Source organism: Euprymna scolopes, chromosome 36, assembly GCF_053919585.1.
Source record: "Euprymna scolopes isolate OS-2025 chromosome 36, ASM5391958v1, whole genome shotgun sequence".
In the NCBI taxonomy this organism is placed as follows: Eukaryota; Metazoa; Mollusca; class Cephalopoda; order Sepiida; family Sepiolidae; genus Euprymna; species Euprymna scolopes.
The window spans coordinates 54,421,367-54,446,427 of NC_136517.1; the positions used below are offsets into that span (position 1 = coordinate 54,421,367).

Below are 25,061 nucleotides of genomic sequence, written 5' to 3' on the forward strand. Positions count from 1 at the left end.
TCAGCTCAGTGGGGTGAAGCGTATAGAATGTGTGGTCCCAATGCGCCTCACTGGGGGAGCATATTCAGTATACCAGCAGTTGGCTGATGAGGAAAAAACAGATTTTGCCTGCATCAAGCGCGCCCTTTTTACAGCATTTGCATTAGATCCAATTACTGCATGGAAGGAATTCATGGCCCGAAAATTACATCCCGGGGAAACGGTGGATGTGTATCTGGCTGAGCTAAAAAAGCTATCGGTCCTTTTTGGAGGGATGTCAGACAAAGGCTTGGTGTGCGCCTTTGTTGCAGGATTACCTAAGAGTGTGGAAGATCTGCTCCGTGCCTCATCCCAAGTGGACGAGATGGACATATCGGAAGTATTGGCGCGGGCACAAGCAATACTAAAGAAAAGCCCTAACACTATAGACCAAGTGGCAGCTGTACAACCATCACAGGTTGGATTGCAGGACCTGGGCGCAGCTACAACCTGCTATAAGTGTGGAGGACCCGACCATTTGGCCCGTGATTGTCTTTCGTCACGTCAACCAACTCGGAAACTTGACGGGCCGCAGTGCTACAAGTGCAAAAAACGTGGACACCTGGCCCACACCTGTCTGGGAAACGGGCAAGGGGAAGAAGCTACAGCGCCAGTCTTCTCCCCAGATCGTCATTGAGCAGAGCGCTACCCACTGTAAGCATACACATTAATGGAAGCGAGCGCCTCGCGCTTGTGGACCCAGACTCTCGTAAGCAAGATATGCTGTGCCACTTGAAAAGCAGAGAGAATTCCGGTACTAACTGTAGGCGGAGGTTCACTAGCCTCTTATGGGGTGAGCATTATCCGCGCAAGCATCAACGACGGGCCTGCAGTAGCCGTGCGAGCCCTGGTGATGGAGGGAGAGCTTCTCGGGTACGATCTACTCCTGGGTATGGACTTGATTACACAACTGGGTGGAATTACCGTGGACAGAACCGGCAAGGTACAGTTCTCCCGATGTGAGGAACATGTTTGTGCTGCCATAACTCTCGACGAGCCTGACTTTCATGCAGAGTATGATAGAAACACCAATGCATGGACGGCGTCTTGGAAGTGGTCAAACGATCAGCCACCAATATCCTTGCGAAACCGGTTATTGGAATATCCCCCACCCATGTGGCTAAGGGAACAGTATGAAGAACTGCAAACGTGGATCGACAATGGCTGGCTTCTTCCATACCCAGAGGATGAGCTTGGCCCCCCGCGAGGGCTGATTCCCTTGATGGCTGTCGTACAAGAGACCAAACAAAAGGTCCGCCCCATCCTAGACTACCGTGAGCTCAATGAGCATGTCGACCCATATACGGCAAGGGCTGATGTGTGTGCACTCAAATTAAGGGAGTGGCGACAGCAGGGATCGAACGTGGCAACTCTGGACCTACGCAGGGCCTATCTGCAAATACGCATTGAGAAGAAATTGTGGCCATTTCAGACTGTGGAAATTAGAGGAACCCGATATTGTCTAACCAGGCTAGGGTTCGGTCTAAATGTGGCCCCAGACATTATGACAGCAATCATGCATGCTATCCGGCAGCAAGATGAGGCAGTGCAACAGGCAACATCCGCATACATCGATGATATATTCGTCAATGAGAACCTCATGTCAGCGCAATCGGTTAGAACGCACTTTGAAAGCTTTGGACTGATATGTAAGGAACCAGAGCGTCTGTGCGATGGAGCAAAAGTTCTCGGCCTGCACGTGCGCAATAGCAAGGAGGGACTTTGCTGGAGAAGAGGAAGTCACGTTCCCAAGGTCCCATCAAACATCACTCGATGAACAGTGTTTTCGCTTTGTGGAAAGATGGTAGGCCATTTCCCTGTGTGCAGTTGGCTCAGGGTGGCCGTGGCAGCCATAAAGAGACGTGCAACAGCCGTGTCGTCGGGATGGGACGATGCAGTACACGATGTCACCCTAAGGAGCATGTTGACAGAGACTGTGTCCAGAGTGACCAGTGATGACCCCGTTCAGGGAAAGTAGTGCGTCAGCGGGAATGAGTTCACGGTCTGGGTGGATGCTAGTTCACTGGCCCTTGAAGTTGCCCTTGCAGTTAATGATTCCATTATTGAAAATGCCTGTTGGCTTCGGCCAGAGAATGATTCGAGGCACATAAACCTGGCCGAACTTGATGCCACATTGAAGGGCGTTAACTTGGCGCTTCAATGGTACGCCAAAGTTCTACATATCATGACTGACTCGGCATGCACTCATCGGTGGATAACCGATGCATTAAGTGGAAGAGCACGGCTGACGACACGAGCATCGAGTGAGATGTTAATTCGAAGATGGCTTGCCACCTTGGTCGACACCGTCATAGAGTACGACCTGACCGTGGACGTAGTGTTGATCAGGTCTGCGCTCAACAGAGCAGATGCTTTGACAAGAGTCCCTCAACGATGGCTTCTGGCTGGTGCTCGGAGAGATGCTGATAATCTGCAAAACACATGTGCAGTAGTTGTGTGTAATGTGGATGCAGCGCGCATCATGGACATTCATCGACAGTGTGGACATCCTGGCATCAAGCGGACACTGTACTTTGTCAAGATGATTGATCCAGGAGTAGGAAAAAAAGATATCCGAAGAGTGGTGGAAAGTTGCGAGGCCTGCCAATCCATCAACCCAGCTCCAGCACGATGGAAGAAAGGGGAGTTGGGAGTGAGTGGTAAGTGGCAGAGAGTGGGCATGGACATCACACACTACAGTGGCAACCACTTCCTTACCCTCATCAATTGTGGGCCTACACGTTTCGCAGTCTGGAGACTCCTCGGGCGCCAGGACTCTTGCAACATTATTCGCCAGCTGTCATCTGTGTTCTGTGAAAGAGGTGCGCCCGATGAAATGCTGACGGACAACGACCCAGCCTTTTGCAGCCATCAGATGAGGCAGTTCTTACAAGAATGGGGTGTGCGGCTACGGCTTAGATACGCTTATCTGCCTTCTGGCAATGGTATAGCTGAGAGAAGCCATCGCAGCATCAAAACAATTGCAGCCAGGAAGCAGTGCACCATCGCAGAAGCTGTGTACTGGTATAATCTCATGCCAAAGGATGGCGTCTCTCTAGGAACAGCGTCTGCAAACGCAATCTATCAGTACCGTGTCCGAGAAAAAGGAATCCACCCCGATACAACTGTGGCCACTGAGATAGAACGGAATCGATATGCCAAAGGGGATGCTGTCTGGGTGAAGCCGCCAGGAAACCGATGTACTGACAAGTATAAACGAGGCACAGTGACCGATGTGGTGAGTCAGCAGTGTGTCCAGGTTGATGGCGTACCCTGTCACGTTAGGGACCTACGGTCGGCGACACATGTATCACCTCCAGTGGACGATGAGAGTGATTCTGACTCTGAGACGAATGGGCCATCGCTTTGGTTTGCACCATCCCTATCAAGCAATGACTCTGATATCAGTAACCTCCACGGAGATGAAGCCTTCCCCGACCATCAGGCGGTGGATGAGAGCGCACGCGAAGACAAGAGCAGCACTGTCCCCCTTCGTAGAAACACCCGACGGCGGCGATCACAAACCCCCTGTCGTCTCTGTGATCATGAGATCAGGGGGGAGTGTGGAGAAAGAAGTGGCTTACCGTTAAAGCGGCTGCGCGTTTGTGCCTACAGAGCACAAATTGAGAATCAAGATGGCGCCCGCATGCGTTTATGTGGAAAAAAGTCTTGTGGAATCTCGGGGAATCTCGGAGAACCTCGTACCCTGATTCCATAAATAACGAGGAAAGGAAAGCAGGAAGAGAGACGATTTTTAGTCACTAAAGCGAACGGACGTGTGTAAAAGAAGAGGTAGAAGAAAAGAGTGTGGTGAACGAAACAAACAACGATTCGGTTGAAAGTAGAGCTGTAACGAACACATAAAAATCAATCTTGGTCGCAAAATCCAAAACAGAAAGACACCCATTTATTTAATTTTTTTTTTTTTTTAAATACGTTCGTTTTGTTACTTACTTTAAAAAAATGTTTTGTAAATATATGTTTTCGGGTTTGTATTACTGTACACATAGATTCGAAAAAGTTGTCAAAAAACAAATATATAACAAATAAATGTTATTAAAGGCAAGATAAGTTACTTTTCTGCCAAACTGGATATATTTTTTGTGTTTTTATTCAATGTAACATATTTATTCAGCTCGAAAAACATACAGTGTTTACCGATGTATTGGAAAATTCAAGATGGCGTCTCACACCCTCTTTAACACGGTAAGTTTGGGAAAAGGTGTTATAAATAAAAAAACTATACAAAATACTATTAAAAATCCACCGAATATATGTCAATCTATGTTACAGTAACATATATTGAGCGAGTTTTTAACAGTATTTTATCCGGTTTTTTTATTTATAACACTTTTTCCCAAACTTACCGTGTTAAAGAGAGAATCAGACGCCATCTTGAATGTTCCAATACATCGGTAAACACTGTATGGTTTTTGAGCTGAATAAACATGTTACATTGAATAAAAACACGAAAAATATATCCAGTTTGGTAGAAAAGTAAATTATCTTGCCTTTGATAACATTCATTTGTTATATATTTGCTTTTTGACAACTTTTTCGAATCTATGTGTACAGTAATACAAATCCATGTTTTCTTTTAAATCTTCAAAAGTTTTGTAAATATGTTAAAAAAAAAAATGCTGGCGAATATTCGAGCATGTTTGCTATTTGACGAGTTTACAAACAACCGACGCCATGTGCTTGTGCCAATGTCAAGGTTGAATCACCGGTGTCAGTTGATATGTTCGCCGGTCACTGCCAGGCGTCGTCGTCTGCTACAGGGTATCTATGATATAAATTTTATATTATTATGTTTTCGTTTAAAATAACGTGTGTTTTTTAAATTAATATATACTATTATCAGTTGAATTGCCAAGAAAAAGAAACTTCGTAAAAATTAATTAATTTTTAAACGATTAAAACGATTAAAATTCCATTATTTCAAAATGTTCCCTTACAATATAGATTTGTAATTAATTGTGTTTAATTTTTTTTTTTTTTTAATAGTAAATTTTAATATAAACATGGCTCTTGCCAGGTATTTTATCACCAGATTAAAATCAATTAAAAATATTATTGCACAAAAATTAAGCATTTTCTGCCCCCCCCGCCCGCCCTATGATATCTGATTTGTATCTTTTTGCCAAACTAAAGTATGGAAGCTAGTACGTAACCAAATGAACACTCGTGAAACCGTATTTCATATTTAATATACAAATGTTTACAATATTATTAATCATTAAACTGTGTAAATCTTAAAAACTAACAAAAATATAACAAAGTTTAATTATTAATTGCAGTTTGAAGAAGATAAACAAAGGCTTTAAAAAATCATTAAGTTGCTTCTGCTGTTCCATAGTTAACACAAGTCTGACGTCACGGATTCATGTTTTCTTTTTTTCCCCAATTCTTCACATTCGTTTTGTGGCCCCTTCTGTACATTCTTCTTTCAGCATTCCAACTTTGACAAGAAAGTATTGAAGCGGAAGCGGAAGCGCTCCCTTATTAAAACATGTTACTATTAATCGATTGTCCATTGCAATAAAAACACCATAGCTTAAAATACCAAAACTTGCCGTTTAAATGTCCTATTTAAAATCCACCATGATGCATTTCGATTTGCATTGCTTTGAATAATAACACTCCAGATGAGAACAGTAATCCGAATAATCCAAATTATCAATGCTTATCTAAAAAAAAAAAAAAAAAAAATCAGAAACATCGTATTCCGATTTATCCGTAAACAAGTCAAATATAATTAGCACAAACTTTCTGAAAATCCTAATATTTCCGGGAGTCGCTGAGCACAAAGCATTAGTTTACAATTTAGAAAGAAACAACACATGACCTGTTGAATACAGGTGCGCATATTTCGTTAAGAATTCGTTGTTAACGTCAGTACCACGACCCACGTAAATAAATATAATAGATTCAGGCCCTTTCACTAAAGTCACGTGACCTGCTAATGTCAGAGAATAAAGTTTCAAGACACGAACGAAGGTAGATGAAGTCTAAAGAGACCGGAAATAGATAACTGATTATTTTCTGTTTGTAATTATAAAAAAATGCCTAGTCGTTGCGTTGTACGTAATTGCAGAGGAATTTATAAAAATGGTACGAAAGTGACGTATTTTCTTTTCCTGAAGACGGATTTATTTCTCATTTAGACGCGTGCAATTAAAAGAGCCGGATAAATACAGTAAAGTAAGAGATATTTAGATTTAACTGTGTATTTTCTTTGTGTCTTAAAAAAAAAAAAAAAAAAGCACGTATGTCTACCGGAAAAGTTGAAAATTATTTTTTTTTTTTTTAATTTTTGTAATAATAAAAACAATTGTTTCTCACGTTATCGATCATATTTTTTTAGTTGGGTGTCGATAAACTTTTCAAAACCTTTCCTCGATTAAACAATAGATATGTTGGATTATTTAACTTTTAACTCTATATTTTCTTAGAGTCAAAATAAGCGCGTATGTCTATCGATAAAATTTGAAAAAGATTTTTTTTTACTTTGTTGAGCAAATCATTTTACATGAGATTTTTTTCTAAGACTGTTGTAATAATAAAAACAATTTTCCATCGAGTTTTCAGTCATATTTTAGTTGTTTTTTTTTTGTTTGTTTTTTTTAATTTGCTTTACTTTATTATCTGCATCAAAGACAGTTAACTTCTTTTTTGTTCAATTTTCTTATCAGTTCATTCCAGCTCTGGATGGAGCGTCCTACCGAATGCCAAACATTCACCTGCTATTCCATAAATTGAATATATATGGAATATATATTCAATGAATTTTATAAAGTACTCGATCTACTATGTTAGGGGTCCTTGCAAACGTTATGAAAATAACATTCAAGATGAGAACGGTAGTCTGAAAAATCCAAATAATATGAATAATCGATCCTCATCTAAAAAAAAAAAAAATCAGGAACGTAATTTGAGAACATTTAAATTGTCGAATAGAAAGTCATTTTTTGCAGTAAAATTCTTAGTAAATTTTCATTTGTTTGAAGATATGAAATTTTCGACTCTATTTACATAGCAGCAGCTGACCATAGAAACCAGGTAGTTAGTAAAACTGCAACAAACGTCCTGTTGTCAAGTACAAAATAAATCGGGATATTTTCGGTTCATAAGACTGCCAAATTCATCTTTAACAACCTAACAGCATCGATGGGTCAAAAAAGATGAAGGTTTGTTCAATCTGGACGAGTAAGTGACACAAATTAACAATGTTTTGTTTATTATAAAGATAATGGCGATTGGATAAATGATAGCAAAAAAATGTTTATATGCACATTGATTTTTTTTAATTTTTATGTCATTCTCATAACATTTCGGTCGATGTAACCACCGAACTTCTTCAGGCGCATCTTGTCGAACTTGGGAATTTTTATGTTCAACTCAGGAATCTGTACACAATTTCAAATAGAACCACAAGACAGCAGATTTGCATAATAATAATTATCTCTCCCACACCGTAAGTGCATCAAAAGTACTCTTATCTTTCTTTTCACGCCATCTAATGTAAATATTAGGTTTAGCTTTTACTCCTTAACTAGCAAAACCTGGCAAAAATACACGATTAAACCCGGATCTCCAACTTCTAACGTAGACCCCCACTACCATGTCTCCTTCTCGAACATCAGGGATCTACGTTCTAACCTTTCAGAGGTTGAAACTCAATTACAGGAGACTAATTCAGACATTTTATTTCTTAGCGAATCTGGCATTGAACAGACCATTTCCCTAGATGAGTTCGTAATTAAAGGATACTCTAATTTAACTTCCAAATGTGACCCCCAAGGTCGCCATGGGCATGGAATATGTGCCTATATAAAAGATGGTTTTCCATGTGGTATGACCATCTCCAGAGAAGATCCTAACTTACCCCATATGTGCTTCCGAGTTGCACTTGCTCAAACTACTGCATTTATATTTGATCTCTATCGCTTCCACAACAGCTGACTTACTATCTTTAAAAGCATATCTGAGAAAATTGACCACATCCTGTCTGCTTATCCTTCAGTTAATATTCACGTATGTGGAGACTTCAATGTTCACAATGTGGAATGGTTAACTCCCTCAAACAAGACCGATGATGGGGGGAGTTTCTGTCATGATTTTTCCATTGCTTATGACCTCACTCAGATTGTTTATGAACCCACCCGTTTGTCTGATACTGACGGCCAGTATGCAAGTCTCCTAGACCTTTTTCTCACAATTTGCCTTGAACTGTGTTCAGCTTCTGTTCTGTCTCCACTTGGATCTTCCAACCACTCTGTTGTATCAGTTAAGATAAATATGAAATGTAATAAGTCCCCAGATGTACCTCTCCATCGTACAGTATATCGATACTCTATGGCTTACTGGGATAACTTCCGTACATTTATATAAGATCTGTGTTCCATGTGTCCTCTATAGTATCAGACCTGACGGAGTGGTTAATTGTAGGTATAGACTGTTTCATACTCTCGAAAAAATTCTAACAGCCAGCCGTGGTTCTCTCCAGAATGTGCTGCTGCCATTGCACACAGAAATCACTTTTTCCATTGCTTCCAACGTAATAGATTACTGAGACTAAAGCCGCTTTTAGGACTGCCAGCAACTACTGTAAAAAAAGTAATAAAGAACGCAAGAGAGTTGTATGCTCAGTTCTTCAAGTCCAAAGTAGCTGAGCAGTGGCTTGGTTCCCATCAGTTTTGGCAAATAGCAAACAGAATCCTGAACAGAAACTTGTGTTCTATCCCAACTCTCATAAATGGACCTGAGGTCATCTCGTCAGCATCAGACAAAGCCAAACTCTTTGCCAAGAACTTTGCAGCTAATTCTACCCTTTGCGACTAAGGCCGCCAACCCCCAATATTTCCTCCTGTGTCAGAAAACATGCTATGTGATATACGTATATCTGTATGTGATGTTACCAAACTAATCAAAAACCTTGAAAAGCAACCGGCCCTGAGGGTATTCCAATTATAGTACTCAAAAGACTTCAACCAGAACTAGCGCCCATCCTTACAAAACTGTTTAAACATTGTCTTAAGGAGAATTGCTTCCCGTCACCCAGGAAAATATCATCAGTATGCCCTGTATTTAAGAATTCAAGTGATCGCTTATCTCCTTCTCAGTACAGGCCAATAAGTCTCCTGTGCATCATGAATAAGTTGCTGGAATCTGTGTTAAATAGAGAAGTAATCAACCATCTCAGCAGAAATAACCTTCTTAGTGACACGCAATATTGTTTCCATTCTACTAGATCTACAGCAGATGTACTTATAGTTATATCTCATAGGATTAGTGAATCTCTCAATGGAGGCTACCTTTCTAGGGCAATTGCTCTTGACATATCAAAGGCCTTTGATAGAGTATGGCATAAAGGTTTACTTCACAAGATCTCCAGCTATGGTATAGCTGGAAATGTTTTCTCAATTATTAAATCATTTCTCTCTGATAGGTTCATAAGAGTAGTGGTTGATGGGCAGAAATCAGAAGCTCTCAGTATTAATGCTGGAGTCCCTCAGGGGTCCATCCTGGGCCCAACTCTCTTCCTGATCTACATTAATGATCTTCCAAATCATATCCTTACATCATTCGTAGACATTTATGCTGATGACACTACTATCTATGGTAGCACATCTAAGACCGTAAATGACCAAGTTCTCTCTGATTCTCCCTCCTCTGATCTTGAGCAAATGGTACAATGGGGAAAGAGGTGGCTTGTTACTTTTAATGCATCTAAAACCAAGCTTTTATCTTTACATCATCAACGCTCTGATCCCCATCTGGGATCAATTGAAATGAATGGCTCTCGTCTTGGGGAGGTTTCATGTTTTGACAAGCTTCTGGGCTTGACCTTTACTCCTGATCTTAAATGGAACACATACATTAAATCCGTTGCCAAGGCCATTGGAAAAATGGTGGGATCCTTCTATTGATCCAGTAGATATCTTACTGCTGATGCAATTCTCTACCTATATAAGAGCCAGGTACGTCCAAGGATGGAGTACTGTTGCCACATCTGGGCAGGAGCTGCTAGAAAGGACTTATCTTGCCTTGATAGAGTTCAAAATAGACTTCGTAGCCTCATAGGGGATGTCCTTTTCTCTTCCCTGCAACCTCTTTCTCATAGAAGAGATGTTGCGAGTTTGTCTCTGCTTTATCGTTATTTTCATGGAAAGTGCTCGGCTGAGCTCCAATCTATGGTTCCCCCCCTCGCCAGACTTTCACAAGAAACACTTATCTAGCAGAAAACACTATCATTAAGTTCCCCCACTCTTTATCTGTGCCTAAACCTAAACGTAGATTTGTTATGTAATGGATGGCTGGAACCATCCGATATATAACTGAAAAGAAAAAACTTCTTCAGATAATAAGATTTAAAAAAGATGGGCATCGAATAATCGATTGTCCACCAGTCGAAAATAATCGATTGTCCACGAGTCGAAACGAAAAAGTGGTTACGTTGTAAACAGAGAAATCGGACGACGATTTTTTTGTTTACAAAACAAGGAAACGTGACATGTATACAAAGTAAGCATGAATAAATAAAGTCAATAGTCGGTCACGATAGATCGAGGTCAGGAGGCGGCGAAAAATTGTCAAAACGTGACCAACAGACACGCGCACCGGTATCGAACAGTATGATTGACAGATCGCGTGGATTGGAAAAAACCAAGTGAAAGACGCTAATATAAGCGGTGATTTTTGGAATCTAACCAGAAGAAGGAGGAGAGAAGAGAGAAGAGAGAAGAAGAAGAAGAGAGAGACGCCGATAGGAAACGTGCGACTGTCGAGAGTATAACGTTTCCACACACCCCTCTCCATCACTGAAATGAACAGTAAGCCACACTGTTAAAGTTTGAACTATTGAAAATCTCTGTGTAAAACGAGAAAATAATTTCAAAACAAAATATATTTTTATATAAAAAGCCAGTGTGTCTTACGTCTTGATTTGTTATGCTGAGTTACGTCTGACCTTTGTGTGCATGTTAATTTCTTGCCAGCCGGGATCGCTGTTATGACAAGCAATGACAGCTACAGAAAGTCGGGAATGAAAAATGCACAGTCAAGGGGGAAATAAATGTCGTCTTAGCCATTACCATAACAACCAGAAAATTAAACAACTAGACGATCACTAAAAGACGGCTACTGGGTTTTTGTTGCAGCGGGGAACTAACTAACAACTACCGTTCCCAACCTAGGGGTTCTGACGCTATATAACAGATTCCGTTTTCCTGCTTTCCAGCTGACTACAATATGCTTGTCTTCAAGTCTAACGTAAACAAGTTTTTGATGAACCGGTCCATATAAGTTAACAAATTTACCGAATTTCCATTATTATCGATTACTATATTGTCCAATTTCTACTGTACACTCTTTAACCCTTATCCTCGAGTGGCCTCTTGGCCTTGATAAGTGGTGATGCCTATGTAAAAAAAAAAAAAATTGCACTAAAACAATGTAATATACTCCACCACTGCATTAATAATGCAGACCGCCATTAAGCACTACTTATTTTTGGTCTCCCAACAAAAGGAGGATGGACCTGTAAATTCACCCTTGTCCATTCGTCTGTTTGTCTGTCTGCACTTTTCGCAATAACTACACCTTGGAATATTTTGAAATTGTGCACAAACATTAAACATGATATGAGTAAAAAAAGTAACGGAACTGATTTTCCGGGAAAACTCCAGTTCCCCAACCCCCTAGGAGTGCTTTTTGGGTTAAAATGGCTAAATTTGACACTTTTGTGTTTATTAAAAAATTGATACCTTGTATTTTTATAAAACTTTCTGAAAAGTTGTAACTAACTGATTTTTATATAATTTTGTTTGTCTATACGTGCAATAACTCTTGGCTGTGCCCCGGGGACTCTTTTAGGGCTAATAAAAACACTCCATTTTTGGGATTATTATACCATATTTGTCCAAAATTTTCTGTGTATGTCTATTTAGCAGTTTTGCATGGTGCTGGACTCAAATCTAAATATGTTAAGGCCTTAGGGACTTTGGGGGCTAAATGGAGGGGGCAAATGATGGAGTTAGTCATTTCTTCTTTTGCAACGAGCAGAACTCAATTTTACATATGTTAAGGCCTAAAACTGCACCGTTTGTTCATTTTCACCAGGATTTGACGTCCCATGGGGACTTTTGAGGCTAAATGGGGGATGGGGCAAATGCTGAACTTAGTCATTTTTTTTATGTTTCGTTCACTGTGTACTCACGGGGGACTATGTATGCTTCACTTGTTTTTTCCCCCACTTTTTTCTTCTTTTTCTTTCTTTTTCTTTTTCCAGTTAAGATCACATGTGAAGCACATTTAATTAATCAGTACTAAGTGTTAAAGGTTCAATCCTCTCAGTGTGGGTCATTGCAAGAATGCAATTACAAATTACTAAAGATAAACTTCGATTGGATCTCTGACCTTCTTCAGGTTCATCTTATCGAACTTTGGAATCTTTATGTTCAACTCGGGAATCTGTATGCAATTTCAAATAGAACTCCAAGATTTGCATAATAATAAAACTGACCTTCGGTTATATCCTATCCATATCTTAATAATGATACCGTATTATTTGCATAACCGGTTGACCAATATATAATAATTTTCGCTTTCATTTATTCCACAGATTTGGACACAAAATCCCTATGGTTTCTTTTGGACTTCTTGGAGCTGTGCCCTTGATAACCGCATGCTCCATCGTTAAATTCGGGAGTAAGTTCAATTGCTTTCAATAACAACAGAAATGCCTATTTTTTATCATTTCATCATTTTTATCATTTATTCATTTGTTCATTTATTCATATATTTATTTATTTATATATTTATTTATTTATATATTTATTTATTTATTTATATATTTATTTATTCATATGTTTATTTATTCATGGATTTAGTTATTTATATATTTATTTATTTATATATTCATTTATTTATATATTTATTTATTCATATATGTATTTATTTATTCATATATTTATTCATAGATTTATTTATTCATATATTTATTTATATATTTATTTATTCATATATTTATTTATTTATATATTTATTTATTCATATGTTTATTTATTCATGGTTTTAGTTATTTATATATTTATTTATATATTTATTTATTTATATATTTATTTATTCATATATGTATTTATTTATTCATATATTTATATATTTATTCATATATTAATATATTTATTTATATATTTATTTATTCATATATTTATTTATTCATATGTTTATTTATTCATGGTTTTAGTTATTTATATATTTATTTATATATTTATTTATTTATATATTAATTTATTCATATATGTATTTATTTATTCATATATTTATATATTTATATATTTATTCATATATTAATATATTTATTTATATATTTATTTATTCATATATTTATTTATGCATATATTTATTTATATATTTATTTATTCATATATTTATTTATATATTTATTTATTTATATATTTATTTATTTATTCATATATTTATTTATATATTTATTTATTTATTCATATATTTATTTATTCATATATTTATTTATTCATATATTTATTTATTCATATATTTAGTTATTTTTTCATATATTTATTTATTTATTCATATATTTATTTATTAATATATTTATTTATTTATTCATATATTTATTTATTCATATATTTATTTATATATTTATTTATATATTAATTTATTCATATATTTATTTATTCATATATTTATTTATTTATTCATGTATTTATTTAATCATATATTTAGTTATTTTTTCATATATTTATTTATTTATTTATTTGTTCATATATTTATTTAATTATTCATATATTTATTTATTCATATATTTATTTATTTATTCATATATTTATTTATTCATATATTTATTTATTTATATATTTATTTATTCATATATTTATTTATTCATATATTTATTTATTCATATATTTATTTATTCATATATTTAGTTATTTTTTCATATATTTATTTATATATTTATTTATTTATATATCTATTTATTTATTCATATAGTTATTCATATATTTATTTATGTATTTATTTATTCATATATTCATTTATTTCTTCATATATTTATTTATATATTTATTTATTTATTTATTCATATATTTATTCATTCATATATTTAGCTATTTTTTCATATATTTATTTATATATTTATTCATTTATTCATATATTTATTTATTTATTCATATATTTATTTATATATTTATTTATTTATTCATATATTTATTTATTCATATATATATTTACTTATTTATTTATATATTTATTCATATATTTATTTATTCGTATATTTAGTTATTTTTTCATATATTTATTTGTATATTTAGTTATTTTTTCATATATTTATTCATATATTTATTTATTTATTCATTTATTTATTTATTTATTCATATATTTATTTATTCATATATTTATTTATTTATTCATATATCTATTTATTCATATATTTATTTATTACTATATTTATTAATTTTTTTATATATTTATTTATTCATATATTTATTTATTTTTTCAAAAATTTATTTATTCATATACTTATTTATTTATTACTATATTTATTTATTCATATATTTATTTGTTTATTCATATATTTATTTATTTATTAATATATTTATTTATTCATATATTTATTTATTTTTTCATCTATTTATTTATTTATTTATTCATTTATTTATTCGTATATTTATTTACACTTTTATTTTCATCTTTTTTAGGACCCAGTGCTCTTAACAGAACCGTATTCCGGATTTTGCATTTATGTGCAATATTTGGAATTGGTGCTATTTATGGTGGCGTCTACATCTACACACCGGAACTTTATCCAACAGACGTGAGGTGAATATTTATTAAAATGATCACCTCTTTGATTGATCATTGTCCTAAGCACAGCATTCGGAATTTAAAAAATTTATTTAAAAAAAAAAACTGTTCCATGTACATGCAAAAATTCTCTACCATTCTAAATAATAAAAATGAGCGTCCGTATGTTCAACTCACTTCAATAATCAGAAATACAAATTTGATTTTTATGAGCATAGAAAGAATGGTTTAATCTTAATAGATGATGATGATGATGATGATGATGATGATGAGCTTTTTATATAAATGCCTTAATAGTTGATAATAATAATAATAATAATAATAATAATAATAATAATAATGATAATAATAACACGGAAATTTTATAGCAAGCCTCACTCCCCCCAATGGTCTATTTCTACTTATGCAGCTGCCATTGCACTAAGACAGCATGCGTACCACAGATTTAACCGACATTAGTCCAGTTCAAACAGGCAGATGTATATAGAAGCCAGAAGTAACTGTAAGAAAGGACAGCTAAGAGAGAATTTAATGAAACCACCAAAAAACGCATCGAAGTACAGAAATTAGGGACCCGTGTCTTCTGGAAAATCTACAACAGTGTAGTAAATAATGGGCAATCAACAATCCCCCTACTATCCAACAATCATGAGGTTGTTTGCTCTGCAACTGAGAAGGCTAACATGCTTGCCAGTCGGTTTGCCTCCAACTCCACACTGGACCCTGCCAACCAACCCTCCCTGACTTTCTTTTGCGGACAGACGCCATGCTAGACGATCTGAAAATCACCCCTTCTCAGGTGCATGCTAACATAAGAAATCTTTACACTGCAAAAGCATGTGAACCTGATCTCATCCCGGCTGTGCTATTAAAAAAGTGCTCCGCCGAAGTAGCTCCAATTCTCTCCAAACTTTACAACAAATGCCTTAATGAATCTTGCTTTCCTGCCTGCTGGAAAACTGCTTTTGTAGTATCAGTTTTCAAGAATTCTGGCGAAAGAACTGACCAAGTAAATTATCGACCCATTAGCCTCCTCCCACTTTTCGCCAAAATATTTGAGACAATAATTAACCAAGCTCTAGTCCATCACTTTACAGGTGCTAAACTTCTGACTGACCAACAATATGAATTTAGACAAGCTCGTTCAACAGCAGAGATCCTAACTGTAATCTCAGAACGTATATACCAGTCACTGGACAAAGTGGAGGAGGGTAGCGTGGTAGCTCTAGATATATCTAAGGCTTTTGATAGGGTATGGCATGAAGGTCTTCTCAGGAAAATCAGATCATATGGTATCATATCACTGGAAGAATACATGACACAATTAAATCCTTCTTAGATAAGAGAAAAATTCAGGTTGTCCTCAATGGTCGTACATCTAAACTATACAATATAAATGCGGGAGTGCCTCAGGGATCTATCCTGGGACCTCTGTTATTCCTAATATTCATAAATGACTTCCCTGACAAAATTGCCTGTGAGATGGGTATATATGCTGAGGACACCACACTCTATAACAGACACAACAGGAAAACAAATGAACACATATCTAAAGAAATGGCAGAAGCACTAGAGGATGACCTCCGATCTGTAGTGGAGTGGGGACATAAATGGATGGTCACATTCAATGCTGCCAAGACAAAACTTGTTTCCTTCAATAACTACAAGAAACCTTCTCTACCACCAATAGCAATGGCCAATGACTCTTTATCTGAAAATACATCCTTTAAACTCCTTGGCCTAATGCTCTCAGGAAACATGAGTTGGAACAATTACATTGAGAGTATCGCCAGGACCGATGCAAAGAAGATAAGTTCTCTCTACCGTGCTAGAAAGATATTAATGCCTGAAAGTATCCTATACGTCTATAAGGCCACCATTCGCCCATGTATGGAGTATTGTTGTCATATTTGGGCTGGTGCATCTACAACTAGTCTCTCTCTCCTAGACAAGGTTCAAAAGAGAGTTGCCAATCTGATAGGTCCTGAACTGTCATCTAAACTTCAGCCCCTGTCCCATCGACGAAATGTTGCATCCCTCTGCCTGTTCTACAAGTACTTTAACAGTGAATGCTCTGATGAACTGCAAGCACTTGTGCCTCCTCAACGTAAATACCCCTGACAAACCCGACAAGCAGCTAAATCCCACCCCCTCACAGTAGAGATCCCTAGATGTAAGAGAGCCTTCTACTCCAGTAGTTTCTTCCCCAGGACATTGGAATTCCCTGCCGGGTCCCTGCTTCCCCAACTGTACTGACATGCAGAAGTTCAAGTGCAACGTGAACCAACATCTTGCTGCCCAACTTCCTACACAGTACCCCTGATACTCATGTCCCGTATAGTAGCCCCTACAACAAAGTGTCAAATGCCTTGTTTGGGGTGAAAATGTAATAAAAATAATTAAATAAATAAAAAAAATAATAATAATAAAAAGAAAGGAATGAATTTCTTCCACTGACATTACATTAAAAAATAATGACCCAAAAATAATCTATTATTGTCTATATATTAATACGATAGCATGGGCGTTATTTTCTGTGTCGCGCTTTAGCAGTGTCGGAAAATTGCCATTAAAAATGCATGATGAAAACTTGAATAATTAAACTTACTATCTTTCCAAGCTTATAACTACTTGAAAAATGTAATTTAAACCCTAATTTTTTTTTTCTATAAAAGCAGCAAAGACCAAATTTAGAAATAATAACAGGTTTAATAGCAAAATATGCAATATTTGTTTTTTTTCGGTTTTCTTTAAAATAAAGATTTTCAAGAAAATCAACGAATTTTAACTTACCTCGAGTATAATATATATATATATATATATATATATACAAATTCCAAAAAATTACTTACCTATAAAAAGTACTAATCAATGAATAATAATTTTTAAGCAAGGATTCAAAAATAGCACGACATGAAATGTTTCAGAAGTGTAATAAAGGGAGACAAATGTCTCCTTTTATTCGAGTTAAGAACTATGGTGGCCTGTAAGCGCCAGAATTAATCTCCCTTTATATTGCTGGGTGTAAACAAAAGTTAGTAAGTGTGGGCCATCGTATTTGAAAAATGATCACATTTCACTTATCAGTTTTTGCCGTTTAAAAAAATTTCACTCAACCGATTTTCGATTTTTTTTTCTCTCTTAAAGAAATATATGAGTTTTTTATTTAATATATTTTATTTTCTCTTTATGGAGTGACTTTTTTTTAATCTAAAAAAAACATTGAATGAAGCAGAAAAAAATTGTTTCAGGGCAAAATTTAAAAAATGTTAGGTTTCACTCAAAAAAAAAAATCAACATGTTTTTTTTAAAAAAAGGTTTTAAACTTTTGACTTTACAGGTAAATTTGCAAAAAACTATTCTTTTTTTGTTTTAAATTAGATTATTTTATTTATTGATCTTTTATCTTCAATTTGTGATATATAAATCTGAGGTAAGAAAATTATTTTCATTTTAATAGACATTTCAAAAGGGGGGGGATTAAAAAAAAAACGTTTTCTAGAATATTATATTTAGTTTATTGGAAAGAACATAAAATTTCGCATTAAACCTGCAAATAATGTAAAAATTGGACCAATAGAAAAATTTTGATAGATTTTTAAATTGAAAGAATTGAAAAATATTCAACTCATAAAATTCAATTCATTTTATTACGTAAAAAAAAAAAATGGCTGCATGAGCGCGCGCAGGCACTTTGTAAACACTGTTTTTTAAAAAATAAAAAATAATATTTCTATTATTTTTCAAAAAACTTTAATAGTTTATTTTGGAAGTATATTCCAGAAAGAAATTAAACAAACCACTTTAAAAAGAGAAATTATGAGTTTTGTATATTTTATTCGCAGTTTTGTGTTAAGGGTGTCAAAAATTCCCAAAAAATTCTGACACACCTAGTCACGCTTGTATCCGGGTCGTTTAATTGTTATGTACTTCCATTTCTTGTCATAAATAATTTTACCAAGAATTCTTCATAAGTTTTGGTTTCGGTTTCGATTATAACTGATGGAACTCCAGAAATCTATTTTTTTTGTATAAATAATTTTATCAAGAATTATTCATAAGTTTTGGTTTCAGTTTCGATTATGGCTGAAGGAACTCAAGTGATATATATATATATATATATATATATATATATATATATATATATATATATATATAGGTTTTTATTTTGGTTTCGATTCAAGTCATGGATTTTTTTTTTTTCAAATCGCAACTTAATAATATATAAAAATCGATAGAACATTAACTCTATAATAATATATACGAAATCTGCAAGAATTAAAATATCATATTTAAGCGTATTTTACGACTGGGCTTTGCCGGGCGTTCGTGCTAGCTTAGATGAATACTTTTGTAGCAGTTAAACTATTTACTGTAAGCGGATCAATGCCTGGTGCCAAAGTGATTTGGCCGTACTGACCAATTGATTTGAGCTGTCCACTTAAGGACTATTTTTAGCCCTTTGGGATCTCAGCTGCTATCGTCAGAGGGACGCCAGCAAGCAACCTATACAGACCTCTCTCACTCACTCCTCCCACTGCTACTTGTTGAGGACTGCAGTCTGATGGCAGACGACATTTTAAAACAGACGTTTATACTTTCTTTCTCTCCTGTCTGAGATACAATCTCGCCTTTTCTAAATAAACCCTTTGTTGTTGTTTTGTTAAAAGAAATGTCGTTTGGCCTTGTGTTTATTTAAGCAATTATATTTCCCAACACTTTTGTAGTGTTAACAAAATAGCTACACTAATATCAGAGCGTCTCCATTTACTCTAAATATCTACAGAATGCCAACATCAATATATTACATATGAATCACTGAATCAGTCCCCTGTGGAATTTCCACAGGTCCCGCTAGTTACTATTATTATTAGTAGTAGTAGTAGTACTATTACTATTATTATTATCATCATCATTATCATCATCATCATTTTTATTATTATTATTATCATCATTATTATTATTGCCATTATCATCATCATCATCATTATTATTATCATTATTATTATTATTATTATTATTATTATTATTATTATAATAGGAACGAGCGCCAACCATACCTTGGCTGGACAAGCGCAAAGAGAACTGGGACCTTGGGGAGGCTGAGTGCCACTCAAATTCCAGTATAAACCAATGGCTACTACCAGCGAGAAATCAATGGTAAGCGGCTGTTGCGATGATGCAAATTCATTTGCAAATGCTATCAAAGGAGGTGGAAAAAGCTGGACGTCTGGGGAGACTTGTTGTCACTCAGCTTCCAGAGAACACCACAGGTTTCCAATCAGATCTCCGTGTGAGCCAATAATAATAATAATAATGATAATAATAATAATAATAATGATAATAATAATAATAATAATAATAATAATAATAATAATAATAATAATGATAATAATAATAATAATAATGATGATAATAATAATAATAATAATAATAATAATAATAATAATAATAAATACTATAAAGGTGAATAACTCAGCAGTCTCAGCACCTCGTAACACCAGTTACTTCCTTTTAAGTTAAAAGTTTTAACCGCTCCCAGACTTACACGCATACGCACATAAACAAACTCATGAACGAGCAACTAAACGAAACAAAGTGCAACAAATAAAAAAAAAAAAAAAAAGAATAGAAGAGAATAAATAGAAGAATAAAAAAATAATAAATACGTAAATAAATGAAATTCATATTAACTTTGGACAGCAGAGCACCTACAACTTATCTAAGAACCTTATTCCGAAAACTGACACTGCAAATATGTGAGCCGAGCCGATCCGACTGTGAGACCGATATGAATCTAGTACATAACATCCAGCAGCAACACAAACGCAGAATGTCCGAGAGATGTCTACGCTTCCTTTTTCCCTGACAAAGAGACATTTTCTCGAAAATATTGGAGTCCCTTCAATATTGTGATCGTTATTTTTTTCACAACTATAAAATATTATTAATAAGTTGATATAAAAAAAAGGGAAAAGAGGGGGATAGGAAGGAGAAAAAAATCATCCCCAATCATTTATTATTATTACTACTAGTAGTAGTAGTAGTAATAGTACTACTACTACTACTACTTAATATTGTTGTTGCTGTTATTGTTGTTGTTTTTGCTGTCATTGCTATTGTTGTTATTACTACTATTATTATTACTACCGATATTAGTGTTACTATAATCATTGTAAATTTTATTTCTGTTGTTGTTTTTGGTGGTGGTGGAGGAGAAAGGTCGGGAGGGGATCTTTAACCTTGGTGGGGAACCCTCCTAGAGATAATGTCTCAATAAAACTATCGGTGGTGGTGTAACCTAAAATTCACTAACCCCATTTATGGGAGAATGTCAAATCAAAATATTGAAAATAACGACGTTAATGAACATCTTGCGAAGGTCTCACGTCCGGCAGGTGTCCCACTGGTCAACAGGGTGGGTCCTGTCGTCATAATACAACTGTTCGAAATTCTGAGGATGTGGGTGGATGTAGGGGCAGTGAGAATTGGTAGAGAGGATCCCAAGACACGAAGGAAGTTGGAACAGGAAATGTCAAAAAATCATGGACGGATGGGGAAAGAAGAGTATTGTGGGAATTTCATTGTAAGAAGTGGGAGTACTAAATCTGGTGGATATATCTGAAAAGTGAAGGAACAGTGGGAATCGAGAGGAGGAGGAGGAGGAGCGAGGAGTGTCGCGAATTTGGTATCCCAGTTAAAACAAATTAAAAATAACAATCTACTTTCTGTGCTTGCAAGGGAAGAGATTGAACGGATGGTTAGGAATGAAATGAATAGCGAAAGTAAAATTGATGAAACTAGTTCTGATAAAAGAACTGAGAAAGTGGAAGTGCAGAAGGGAAATGTAAGCGATGATGGGAGGCGGACAACTGAGGAGGAATGGAATCCTATGGTTAGTGGAAGTGATGAGAAGGAGTTTGAAGGATCTAAGGCAGATGAGATCAATGACTATGAGACCATGGGGCCAGTGGAAAGAGCAGATGTATGGAGAAGTGGTGATTAAGTTCAAACTTTGACTTCTGTAGAAAAAGAAGTACTTCAGAAGTTAAGAGAGGTTCTTCTTGGATCATAGATATTCCAAACATAAAGAGTCATGATAGGTGGAAGATGAAAAGCGAGGTAAAAATAGTTTAAGGAGTAATTCACAACATCATAAGAAAGAACATATCAATTACGGAACTTAACAGGCTTCTGTATGTAGCGTCATATGTTGTTGTGAATCGTCTTGGCTTAATACAGAAGAAAAAGAAAGAAATGAAGGATACAAGGCCATACTGGTAGAGGCGGCTTGAGGAAAGTATTAAACAGTGGCGGAAAGACATTGGTAGAATCGAAGAAATAAGAAAAGGAGTTAAACTAGGACAGAAAGCCAAGGACGAGCTTGAAAGGATGTATAGATTGCTGGAAAAGGGAATGATGACCGTTCTAACAATGTTGAAAGAGAAGGTTCACACTGGTGGTATGAAAATTAGGAACTTTGTTGGAAAAAGTGTTGCATTTCGGCAGAATAACCTTTTCCGGAACAATCAGTCTCAGCTGAATAAAGAATTAAATCGCAATAAACAGGTGGGAAATAACAACACTCTAAATGCAGATGATGCCTGTAGTTCTGGAATGGGATTTGGTCTGTTGAAGGGCGACATAATCAAAAGGCTAACTGGTTGGGAGAGGTCAGAGAAAGGCTATCAGGAATGCAGCAGATGGAGAACGTTGAAATAACCATTGATGACGTGAAGGCTGGCATACGAAGGATGTCAAACTGGAAGGCACCTGGTCCAGATGAAGTGATGGGCTTCTGGTTCAAACAGTTCCAATACGTTTATTCACCTATAGCTGCTGCCCTGCAAAGGGTTGTAGATTTGGGAGATGTCCCTGATTGGCTTGTTAAGGGAAGGACGACAGTGAATTGGAAAGATTCTTCAAAGGGAACAGATGCCACCAATTACAGACCAATTACATGTCTACCACTAATGTGGAAACTGTTAACTGGAATCTTTGCAGAAAATATTTATGGACATCTTGTGAGTAATAGTGTTTTCCCTCATGAACAAAAGAATGCCGGAAATGCTCGGAGTAACTAATGATTGATAAGGCAGTAATGCAGGATACAAAGAGGAAGAAGAATCTGAGTGCAGCATGGATCTATTACAAAAAGGCTTATGACATCGTTTCTCGTTCATTGATCCGTGAAACACTTTTGATGATGAAGGTTGCTGGGAATGTGGTAGGGCTTTTGGAGACAAGTATGGCTCAATGGAAAACGGTGCTGACAGCAAACAGAGAGGTGCTGGGGCAGGTTGGCATTAAACCTGGAATATTCCAAGGAAATTCGTTATCTCCACTTCTTTTTGTAATGATAATGATGCCACTGAGCATCCTCTTGAAGAGAGAGAAACTGGGGTATAACTTTGGATCTGGTAGCAGGTTCCTTAACCATCTACTGTTTATGGATGATTTGAAGATATTCAGTAGAAATGAAAAGGAAATCAGAATTATTATTATTATTATTATGATAGCATGTGTGCTCTTTTGTGTGTCATGCTTTCTGGCAAATTTCATTGGTTGAGATTTAAGAACACACACGCTATCGTATTAATATATAGATTATATCAAATGTGAGTTAATGGATTTGGTGAGTGTTTAATGAGATCCCAGACATAATCTCTTCCTTCTTTTCGAGTAGGTGGGGATGATAGGCAGGGATATTTACTTCCAGTGATGGCGTCATTATCTCCTGTTAAAAAAAAACATATACTATATTTATGATATACTACATTGACATAAGATGTCATATTCCAAAAATCACATGGATGTACTGCTGATTCCAAAATTCCATTAAATGGATCAGTGCACACTAGGGGCTTATTTGTAACATTCCAAAAGTCACGTAAATATATCAAGTAATTTTGAGTTCATATTTTCGTCCTTAATGTCCTCATGGCAATAACTGCAAAAACTCTTCTTAAGGAGGGGATGATTAAAGTCAATAGAATGCTGAGACTGATACTACACTCAGAAATCCATGTTGAAGTAATGGTTGCCTAATCACTAACCATATTAATGTTTTTATGTATTAATTTTAAAAAAACTGCTGAAACAGTTTATGATTTAAACATTACTTTATTTCAAGTATATTTTTAACAGTGGAGTCGGGGGATATATAATCAGTCCCAGAAATGGCTGAAACCATTTAAGCATTAAACATTACTTTATTTCATGTATATTTTTAACAGTGGGGTTAAGGATATGAAGTCAGTCCCGGAAATGGCTGCAACAATTTACGTTTTAGACATTACTTTATTTAATGTATATTTTTAACAGTGGGGTACGGGATAAGAAATCAGTCCCGGAAATGGCTGAAATAGTTTACTATTTAAACATTACTTTATTTTATGTATATTTTTAACAGTGGGGTGGCAGACATGAAGTCAGTCGCGGGATTGGATGAAATAAGTGCAAATATATACTAGCAGAATACCCAGCATTGCCGAGGATTGAATGAGATAGATGGAAAACATATAGTAGCAGAATACATGCGTCACCCGGGATACAACAAGATAGATGGAAGATATATATTAGCAGAATACGCGGCATCACCCGGGATTGGATTAGATAGGTGGAACATATATACTATGAGAATACCTGTAATTGATTAATGTGTTTGTAATGAAATAATCAGCCCAGGCAATATAGAAAAGTTATTATTTTAGTAAAGGGGGCGATAATATGGGTTAAAATTATGAAAAATGATTGTCAAAATTAGTAACATATCCAAGAATTATAAATAATGATAAAATGCGCGTTAATTGATTGGTGTGTTTGTAATGAACTAATTAGCCCAGACAATATATCAAAGTTATTATTTTAGACAGGGGGATGGAGCGATAATGTGGGTCAAAATTATGAAAAATGATTGTCAAAATTAGTAACATATCCAAGAATTATGAAAAATCATGGAATTTGAGTTAATGGATTGATGTGTTCGTAATGAAATAATCAGCCCATGCAATATATCAAAGTTATTATTTTAGTAAGGGTAAAGGAAATAATGTGAATTTAAATTATGAAAATTAGTAATAATTCGGAGAATTATGAAAAATGATAAAATGTGAGTTAATGGATTAGTGTGTTTGTAATGAAATAATCAGCCCAAACAATATATCAACGTTATTATTTTAATAAGGGGGATGTGGTGATGATGTGGGTGAAAAATA

At 35.3% G+C, this 25,061-nt stretch overlaps 1 protein-coding gene across 1 annotated transcript in view; it reads left to right on the forward strand.

Annotated features, from left to right (window-relative positions):
• The first annotated feature begins 5,832 nt into the window (after positions 1-5,832).
• LOC145260495 (solute carrier family 22 member 21-like) overlaps positions 5,833-25,061 on the forward strand; it is a 36,686-nt gene continuing 17,457 nt past the window's right edge. Inside the window, exons 1-3 of the mRNA XM_080118605.1 lie at positions 5,833-6,222; positions 12,644-12,729; positions 14,739-14,859. Coding sequence (XP_079974731.1) covers positions 12,663-12,729; positions 14,739-14,859 — 188 coding nt within the window. The 5' untranslated portion in view covers positions 5,833-6,222; positions 12,644-12,662. The remainder of the gene's footprint in view (positions 6,223-12,643; positions 12,730-14,738; positions 14,860-25,061) is intronic.